The following is a 10,446-nucleotide window of genomic DNA, read 5'->3' as shown; positions in this document are numbered from 1 at the left end:
CTACCTCTCACAGATGAGACAGTAAATCGCAAAAATACTTGGAATGTGTTTTAATCATTAGGACTATTATTGTCCTGAATTGTCTATCTTTTATCCTTATATCAGTGAGAAGAATAAGCATTCCAATTAATGAGAAAAATGTATGCATTGCTTCCAAAAAAAATATCATCCTCCTGCTTCCAATATTTTTTTTTATAAATCTTTTAAAGGACTACTCATTGTCGGGTAACTGTTGGAACCTCATGGAAAAAAAATCTAAGAAACCTTGAGAACTCATGAAAACTTGCAGACAACTCCTGGTAATTCACGGGGAGCGTTTACGTTATATTCAAAGATATTTTTTATAATTAATATCTTTGGCTGATGTACAGTAGACTCTCCCTCAATCGGGCATATAGGGGGAAATGTCATTCAAATTATCGATAGATTTGGGCGTCAAAGTCATTGTAAATTGAAAGGCGCTCAATTATAAAGAATCATGATAAAATAAGAGGAACTACAGCGAATTTGAGCAAATTTGCTTCATAAATAAACGTGAAAATTGTCAACATTTTTCGCCCGATTGAGCGAGAGTCTACTGTACTATAATGGCGTCGGAAGAGAAATTACAGTTTGAGTCTGATACTGTAAAGGCCTACAACAAATTCAGAATACTAATAGTAAAAGCTGAACTTTTAAACTATATTTTTATTAACTGCAAAACCCAGACATTTTTAAAAATACAATGATATAAAATTACTTATTAAAAATTGTATTAGAAGGGCAATTGAGGGTTAAAAAAATTAGTTTATATCATGAATATATACTAACCCTTTTGATACCTCATGAGTTCATTTAAGTTAAGTAAAAAAGACAAACAAGCATCTTTATTGTTCAACTCCCATCAAAGATAAAGATAAAAAGTATTGTAAAAGAATGAATAAGAGTGTGCATGGGTCCAATTTTTGAATAATATCCAAATAGAACAAAAAAAAAAGAAGAAGACGTACTTGTTAAATGTAGTGTGAAGTGAACTTCTGTATAGAACATATTCTTAGCAATAATCTCATTCTTCATATTTCGTAAAGTAAAAAGAAAAAATAGAAGAGTATAATAAAGGAAGAAAAAGGTTTCACCCTCGTCACGTTTTCAATTCAATGAATATTTTTATTGTTGAATATTTTTCTGTCCATCCTCCTCTAAATTTTCTCCTCTTGACTTTGTTTTGGTCATAAGGGTCTCTTTTTTTTCTCTTTATTTGGCCAGCATTAAAAATAATGCATGGGAAAATTGGGATGGACAGGAGACACTGGGGGAAAAGTTGTAGATCACAGAGAGAAGAGATAGAAAGAAAATATCCAAAACATCACTTTGCATTTAATTCATGATTGTTTTAATTTTCTTTGCTGTTTTCCTTCAAATCTCAATAGTGCAAAAAGATTGCTATAGAAAAAGAAAACGAAACAAGGATGTCAATAAGTTAGACAGGATTTCAAAAGGAAATGATGAATATGTAGGAATTTTGCCAGTTATCAGTTGTCATTGCGCTACCAAAATACTTATTTTTAAACAAAATATTAAGATAAAATAGAAAAGTGAATTTTAAACAAATAGGATTGAATGAGTAAATATTAGAAAAAAAATACATCTCATTTTCAAACAACATAAAATATAGAAAAAAAGCCACAAATGTCATTGTATATCATTTTATTATTAATTATTATTATTTCTTTCCAATTTGCGTCTCTTATAAAAAATTTACAATTTTTCAGTTTTTCTGTCCTACAAAAAATTTCTCATAAATAAAAAAAAAAGATGAAAAAAGTGGTGGCTGTGACTGAATGTAATTTCGAGCTACAAATACATTTAAAAAAAAAAAAAGAAATCTTATAGAAAAAATAGCTAAAACGAAAATTGAAGTGAGAATCATCCTCTTCTACCAACCACCAACATAATGAGCAAAAGAGAATACAATCCCTATAGTAAACATAAAAAAAAGAATAAAGAAAATTCCAGGACACATTGTAAACAGAGGAAGAATCAATGCTGGACAAGTCCTATGTGTTTCGTACATTTTTGGGTGAATGCAATTTATGTAAAATTTAAATTGGTGTCGGAGTGCAAGTCTTACATTATAAAAGTAAACTAAATCAATTATTACTGAATGAAATAAAAACTGAAGAATATATTAAAAAAAAAAAATATTTTTTATACTCTTCGAGATTCCTAATTCACTCACGCCAGGACCCTCAAGACTCAATTCAGAAGCGCTGCTGGAAGTTATTCTGTTGCTGCTGTGAATTGTTAAACATCATCTGCTGCTGCTGCGTTTGTTGATGATGGAAATCTTGCTGTTGATTCATCTGTGTATTCTGCTGCGGATGCCCACTTGGTCCCGAAAGGCGAACCCTCTTTCCATGATCATGCGAACTCGATTGACCCGCATTGTTCTGCTGTTGCTGAATCTGCGATAAATTAAAAGAACATATTTTACAAAAAATTGTTTTGGAGATTCTTCAAATTATTAAAATTAAGGCTAACATCGGTTTTAACTCTTTCGTCTCTTTTGGGACTCTGAGTACCCAAAGCAGCATTATGAATATTCAGTGAAAAACAATGTTTTTTTTAATTAACCAGAACTGATAAAAATCCGATTCTTGTGCATGATTAAAAACTATAAGGATGTCCAAATATAAGATATTTTTTGTAGGACCTCAATTAATTCCTGAGCTTAGACATTTTTGATAAAAAAAATAGCGAATTTGTCTTGCAGCATATGCTGCGGTCCGGAAAGAGGCCAAAGAAAGGAGTGGCAAAGTGTTCGAGGCATTGTCACTGATCTTCTTAGCGTTTTTGGGCGCATATCAGTTCAATATCGATTTAAATTAGTTCATAAATCTTCAGAAAACTATCTCAAAATTGAAAAAAAAAAATTATCACGAAAGGGATAATTTTATTAATTTTTGACCTTTGAAAATTTTCGGAGGGAAGCTCCGTCCGGACGCGGCAACACAATCTGTGGAGTTTTCAACCCTAAGATCAAAAAACTCACTTTTCTACCAGAGCTTTCGACACGCTCCGTGTCTTCCTCAGTGATCTAGTGATGTCAAAGATCACTGGGTTTCGTTATTTGGGGGATCTTACAGACTTGGCCGGAGGGTTTCAGGTCCAGGGTGCTCACACAAAGATCTCGGAGACACAGCGCCAGACACTCTTCAATCATCAGTCATCAATCATCAACCTCCTGATGATTGAAAAGTGTCTGGTGCTGTGTCTCCGAGATCTTTGTGTGAGCACCCTGGACCTGAAACCCTCCCGCCAAGTCTGTAAGATCCCCCAAATAACGAAACCCAGTGATCTTTGACATCACTCGACCACTGAGGAAGACACGGAACGTGTCGAATCGAAAGCTTTGGTAGAAGAGTGAGTTTTTTGATCTTAGGGTTGAAGACTCCACAGATTGTGTTGCCGCGTCCGGACGGAGCTTCCCTCCGAAAATTTCCACTGAGGCTGAACGGCAATTTCCCCCACGATTTGACCTTTGACCTTGTATAATTCAAGACGGCGATTTTTCCGGTTAAACTTGTCGACGTCGAAATGTTCAGTTGAACTACCTCCAGAATATATCCGAAAATGAACGAAATCGTCTAATCCAAAATTTTGAGAAAAATTAGAAAAACCTCATTTTTGAAGACAGAGATTATTTTCGAAATAAGGTCAATGTAGGAGGGGTCATTACCGATTCATTATTATCGATTGTGATCCATGCACTCGGTTTTGGAATTACAAAACCTTTCACATAAATCCTAATTTGATCAAATGGGTTGAAAAATAGGTCCTCCAGGTGATTGACCTTCAACCTTGTATAATTCAAAACGGCGATATTTCCGGTCAGAGGTATCTTAACGACAAAAGATTCAGCTAAAACTACCTCTAAAACATATCCGAAAGGGAACGAAATCACCTAATCCAATTTTGAATTAAGTTAAAAAAAAAAACATGTTTTTGGTTTTTGTCACCCCAAGATGGGGAGAAGTTGGAAAACCAGTGATAAACCCAGATAAGTTTATGATAGCTAAAATTCTATAAAGAAAACTTTCGGAGTGCTTGTAACACGGAATGTGTGAGAATTAGATTTTGAGTTGAATTCTAGGCATAGTGTCCATTCATTTCAGCCATCAAGAACAGTTTTATCGACGCGGTTATTTACACGTAAAATTCAACAAAAAATCGAAATTTCACACATTCCGTGTTGCAAGGCAAGCACCCTCAGATCTAATCACTTAGAGGTTTCCTGTAATTTTTTTTGTTTCCTGTAAAAAAATCCTCAGCTACCATAAGTTTATCTGGGCTTATCACTGGTCATTTTCTATTTTAAATAGTCTGAATGCGGAAGGCCAACAAAAGAAAAAAAGTTCATTGAAATCGGTTAATAAACATTAGAGATAGAGTACGGTAAATTTGGATATAGTAAGGGTTGGGATACAGTGTGTAATCGGTATACTTGGTATACTCATACTACTGATATTCTACATACTCATTGATCAAATTCTGACAATTGGAACCGGAGATATGGCCATTTGAAAATTTAATGTTTGACCCGTTTGACCCACCCTATAGCTTCGGGTTGGCTTGGCAGGCTCAATATTTTTCGAATTGAAAGCTCTTAGACCCAGCTATATCACACTAAAATTTGAGATTGATCAACAATCAAAATTTGGAGGCGGTTCAAAATGAATTTGATATCACCTACTTCTAGCGACCCATCGACATTTAACCTTTGCCGAAAACCGCTTATCGATATCTCTCTCCGTTCTCTTTCTAAAAGTGCTTGAGTTTAAACCCGTTATGCCCTAGACACACTTTCGACTTAAACCGAGAGACGACTTAATGGAAAATGATGGAAATGAAGTTTAACCATTATGTCGAGTATAATTACGCTAAGCCGTCTCTCTGCTAATCCTCAGGTCTGTCAAGGCCCTTACGAACTTCCACAATTTAAATGTTTCGATTTAATTGAATATCGATAGAATATCGCCGGGTTATCGGAAGTCGGCTGATTTTCCAAATGGATTTTTACTGTTAATTTCTCAGTGTGACGTGAAGAAGAATAAAAAAGTGTGCTCCAAAAGAAAATTGCAGTTTTTCTCAGCGGATACGGAAAATTGTGATCCGTTCTCACCGGTTGTTAATAAAATTGTATTTCGAGGTATATTTCCAACTAAATTGCCTAATAGCTTAGGTAACATCCTCTTCAGCTTAATGATGGACGGAATCGGCAGGACGGTCCGTCCACGAAAATAAATTTTTAGCGCATATGATATTCGAGATCTATGAGTGTCAAAACGTGTACATCCAACATTTAGGCTGGATATGACGAGGTCGGATTTCACCTCGGACCACTAAAGCTGATATGGTAAAGAATTTCAGCTAAAAGTGGATTGTAAATATAATATACACTCAGTACCGGAATTAAACACTTTATCGGGACCGAAAAAACGCGCAAATGCATCGAGAAAATTTGCATACCCGCAGACGATTTTTTTAAATGAATCGACCGTACAACGAATTTTGCGCGGAGTAAAAGTAATCAAAAGCAAAAAGATTAGGGGAAAGTACTCTCCCTTTGAACGTTCATACCTTCGAACGTTGTGAATTTTCTTTTAATTTTCCTAAGAAAGTTTCACATTTCTATTAGAAATCAGTTAGCTTATCATGAATTATTGCTAATTACGTGATAATTATGGGTAAGTCTCTTAACTCTTTCGTCTCTTTTGGGACGAGAGTACCCAAAGCAGCATATGAATGTTCTGTGAAAAAAAATGTTTTTTTAATGTTAGCACTAGCTTCTCCCCAACGGTTAAACCCCCCGTTGGTATTTGAATTTGACATCATAGATGTCTCTCGGAGCGGCGCCGATTTCTCCTAAGACCCGTCAAATAATATCTGCAGATATCTTTAAGATTTCTGTAGAGAAAATCTACACCTCTACAGAATATCTGCAGATAAATTCTGTAGATATTCTTACGAATTTTATTTGGGCTTGGGACAAAATTCGTCAGAATATTTCGGCAGATTTTCTGACGAATCTCTAGACGAATTTCTGTAGATATTCTGTAGATTTTTTCTACATTCCAGACTTTCCAGACAAGATGTGTCAGAAGAGATGGAAAAATTTTTCACTGAAGTTTGCAAAATTCTATAGAGTTATTCTTAGTGATATCACGGTGTTTATATAAAATAAAGAATTCTGCGACGCCGTGTTACAAGTAGAGAAAAGTGAAGTAAAAACTTTAAACAGAGTGTCGACCAAAATTTCATGTTTTTGTATCATTCGATTGGCGATTTTTAAGAAATTAGTATTTTTGCTCGCAGTTTTTTTTACTTATCTAAAATGTGTACTCGGTAATGCTTGTTAAGCAGAGCATACAATTTTCTTTATAACTTCTACAGTTTCTTCATAAATCAACAATATTTTTGTGAAGTAATGGAGGTTATGCAGATTTTCTAGGGAGAAATTCTGCCGAGAATCTGCAGATTTTCTCTGAATGTACTAGAATATACCGTTAAAATTCAAAAAACCTCCGAGTAAAATCGGCAGGTAGAGCAATGATTTGACGGGGAGTGTTCCTAGTTAGCCTGTGAGTTACCCCTACGGGAGGGGTATCGTAGAGAGGATTAGTATTTTTGAGAGTTAGTTCATGTTGGATCGTCGTAGGGTATAGATCGTTAGGAGGAACGCTGAGGGTTCTGGAGAAATCTCTGGCGGCCAAGGCGCTCATCCACGCGATTGCATTGAGGGCTCCGCCCTTACCGATTCTCTGACGGTTCTAACATTAAGTATTCAGAACTGATAAAAATCCTATTTTTGTGGATGATTACAAACTATAAGGATGTCCAAATGTGAAATATTTTTTGTAGGACCTCAATTAATTCCTGAGCTTAGATATTTTTGATTAAAAATTGTGATTTTGATTAAAAAGCAACTGTGCTAACTGCATCTGCTTTGTGTCTGCATTCATTGCAAACGCCGCGCAGCGATGCGTTGCTTACAACGAATGCTGACACAAAGCAAATGCAGTTAGCACAGTTGCTGAGGCAACCGACGATATGCTGCGGTCCGGAAAGAGTTAAGAAAATAAAAGAAAATTCGCAATATTCGAAAGCATGAACGTTCGAAGGCAGAGTACTTTTCCCTAAACTGTTTAAAAGAAATTCATCAACAAACAATATCCTTTTGCCAGAGTTCTTCAATAAATTGATAGAATTTTTAAAATTTCTACCTTAATAATAGAAATAAAGTAAAAATAAGCATAGTGTTTTCAAATATCCCGAATCACAAAATAGTATACATTCAGGCGTATTTCAAAACTGATTTCACAAATTGACTCCCAAAAGTAGGCAAATAAGCATAATTGTATGTGCATAATCTTGTCAGGAACATAATTCCGAAGTGCATAATGTCGGGACAGAGTGTATACTGCTCTCTTTGAGTCCGAAAAGTACAATTTACTCTTGTTTATCGAAATTTTTCAATTTTAAAAATGGAATAACCATTTTTAGTTAGTTGCTTAGTAGATTGATCAATAGTAAAATCGAAATGGTTACTAAAGACAAAAAAAATGAAAAATATTTTCAAATAGAACCCGTAATGCTAAGTTGTAATACGGCTTAGGTTTAGAACCATTTCAATTTCTTCTTTGTCAGTATTATAAATTTTTTAATTCATGATTTCCTTTTTATTATCGTTAGGGGTTATTATACGTGGGTTTTTAATCATATTTTCTTTATTTATTTTTTCGACAAAAAATATTATTTATTGTAAACTCTTAACCCATTCAATCAATGTACAAAAATATTGGGGATATAATGTTCATATTTTTGAATTAATTCCTTTAGAGATCAATGGATGGTCCTTTTGAGAAAAAACGTTTTTTTAATCTATTATGGAGCACGAGTTCAATTTTACGGCAGAATTTTGTTATTCCCACAAGATTGTTTTAAAATAAAGCCAATATTAACTCTTTCGCGACTTTTAGAATAACTTTATTTTGCCAGGATGCCCAAATTTCAGACATTTTTATAGGACACAGTTTAATTCCTGATCAAAGATATTTTTAACTCTTTCGTCTTTTTTGGGACTCTGACTACCCAAAGCAGCATTATGAATATTCAGTGAAAAACAATGTTTTTTAAGTATTCAGAACTGATAAAAATCCTATTCTTCTGAATGATTACAATCTAAGGATGTCCAAATGTAAGATATTTTTTGTAGGACCTCAATTAATTCCTGAGCTTAGATATTTTTGATTAAAAAATTGTGAAATTGGCTTGCAGCATATGCTGCTGTCCGGAAAAAGTTAAAAAATGATGAAATTGGCTTGAAGCATATGCTGCGGTCCGGAAAGAGTTATGGCCTCTACCGCCTCTACACATTGGGAGCAATTTTTGTCAAAAATTGCTTTTTTGAAGGAAATTCCCTGCAACGTTGTAGGGGAAAACGTCAAATTTCTGTCAAAAACGCAATTTTTGACGAAAATTGGTCCTAATGTGTAGACGCCTTCAAAAAATCGTAAAATTGGCTTGCTGCATATGCTGCAGTTCCGAAAAAAATAGATCAAATGTTCTAAGCTTTGTAAACTCTCTGTATGAATTCCATTGCTTATTGTCCTTATGACACTCTCCCTCTTAACCACTATTGGCAAAATGAAGTGATAGCAACTTTTGAGATACTTTTCTTGTTTAAGAAATCTTTTTTGTAGCATGCAGCATATGCTTTATGGATCTAGAAGCCTTGAAAGAAATGGTAAATAATGACAAAGGACTCACATTCTGAGGATTTGGCCTCTTATTGTCTGACTTTTCCTCCTGATCATCATCCGTGAGGAATTCACGTTTTGGATATGGAATTGAGCACCCTGCAAAGACGTCTTGCGTTGGCAGCGGGTCTTCACTGAAGTAGGGATCCTGCATTGCTTGCTCAGATGTAATCCGTTTATTGGGATCCATCAACAAAAGCTTCTGCAGCAAATGGAAAGCTTTGCTGTCTGACTTGATCTTATGACGCTCCATGTACTTCACCAGAGAGCAATTTGCATAGCTGTCGGAAAAATGACGTTAAAATAAAAAAAAAAATGAAAATTGTTTGCAGCCTACTTTGATCTCTTGAAGTCTTTTGTGAGTGTATGATGCTCCGGCATTTTCCGGATGTCTTCCCAATCTTTGTCCTGCGGAAAGCCCATCACATTGAAAATCCTGTCCAGTTGGTCATGATGATAGGGATTGCTTGTCTTTATGTCCTCTTGGCGGCAGTGGAAGATGGGTTCGGAAGTCAAAAGTTCGGCAAAGATACAACCAATTGCCCAAATGTCTGTAAAGGAAAATTCAGGTGATTATTTGAGAACTTCAGAAAGAGTTTTGAGGCTGTTCTCACCAATGGCCTTTGTATAATGCCTGGCTCCCAGAAGCAATTCTGGAGCTCTGTACCAGAATGTGACCACTACAGGATCCAGATCAGCAAGGGGCTTAAGTGGAGCATTGAAGAGTCTCGCAAATCCCATATCTGCAATTTTAACGCGTCCCCGCTCATTTCCCTCGCCCATTACTAAGATATTGGCTGGCTTGAGATCACGATGAAGCACCCAGTTGGAGTGTAGATAGTGAATGCCATCGAGGATCTGGTACAGAAGACTCTTCACCATCCCCTTAGGCACCATCACAGGCTTCTTGGTGGCCTTAGCTGCCCGATGGAACTTGATAATGTGCCACAGATCATGTTCGGCATAGTCAAACAGAAGCCACACCTTTCTGTCCGTATGCGACAGGAATACCCGGATCAAATTGATCACATTCACGTGCTTCAATTCCCGGAGGAGCTGCAACATTAACCAAACAGTCCCGGAAAATCCTATTAAATACCCTCCGGCAGTGGAATTTTTGCCCTCCCAATCTGTCTAGACTTACCGCAATCTCTCTGCATGCAGACATAGATAGGCCTGTGCCTTCTATTTGTTTCAGGGCGTAATCCTTTGTGTCATTGCCTTCCTTTCGATGTGCTTTGTAAACGTGGCCATAAGTTCCGCGGCCAACTTTGCAGCCTTCAAATTCAAATAGGTCCTCTACTTTTGTGCGCTCGGCTTGAGTGCGCATCTTAAAATCGTAATCCATCGTCCTGGAGGCTGCGGCTGCCCAGGAACTACCACAAAATTGCACTTTTCTTCCAAATTTCCAAACACTTCTAATTCTCAGAAAAGCATTCCTACAACCAGCGCCACGGTGGTGGATAGATGTACTACTAAATATAAACAATTATGAAGTCAGCTGTAATTCCTTATCAGTGCGGCGTTTTTTGCGCCAGTTTGTGCGTGAAAATTCGTATTTTCCAACAATTTTCATCAGAATTCTAGAAAATTTTTAACTTTTTCCTCACTTGGTAATACCCAATATTACCAAGAATCACTAAAATTG

The 10,446-nt window shown here is 36.0% G+C and overlaps 2 protein-coding genes across 2 annotated transcripts in view; one reads left to right on the top strand and one right to left on the bottom strand.

Moving 5' to 3' along the window:
* Positions 1–1,669: 1,669 nt before the first annotated feature.
* Positions 1,670–10,248, bottom strand: LOC129799499 (cyclin-dependent kinase 8). Its single transcript, XM_055843450.1, has 5 exons — positions 9,943–10,248; positions 9,413–9,854; positions 9,136–9,349; positions 8,809–9,079; positions 1,670–2,444 (listed from the first exon to the last, which is right to left on the bottom strand). Exons 1-5 carry the CDS (start codon positions 10,144–10,146, stop codon positions 2,241–2,243), a joined length of 1,335 nt encoding a protein of 444 aa, XP_055699425.1. The 5' UTR covers positions 10,147–10,248; the 3' UTR covers positions 1,670–2,240.
* Positions 10,249–10,289: 41 nt separating this feature from the next.
* The window catches only part of LOC129799485 (SRSF protein kinase 3-like), a 50,196-nt gene continuing 50,039 nt past the window's right edge, over positions 10,290–10,446 (top strand). Inside the window, exon 1 of the mRNA XM_055843406.1 lies at positions 10,290–10,445. The gene's annotated coding sequence lies outside the window, so the exon portion shown is untranslated. The remainder of the gene's footprint in view (position 10,446) is intronic.

Source organism: Phlebotomus papatasi, chromosome 1 (genome assembly GCF_024763615.1).
Source record: "Phlebotomus papatasi isolate M1 chromosome 1, Ppap_2.1, whole genome shotgun sequence".
Classification (NCBI taxonomy): Eukaryota; Metazoa; Arthropoda; class Insecta; order Diptera; family Psychodidae; genus Phlebotomus; species Phlebotomus papatasi.
The sequence above is the reverse complement of the archived record's forward strand: the minus strand, read 5'-3'. Positions and strand labels throughout refer to the sequence as shown.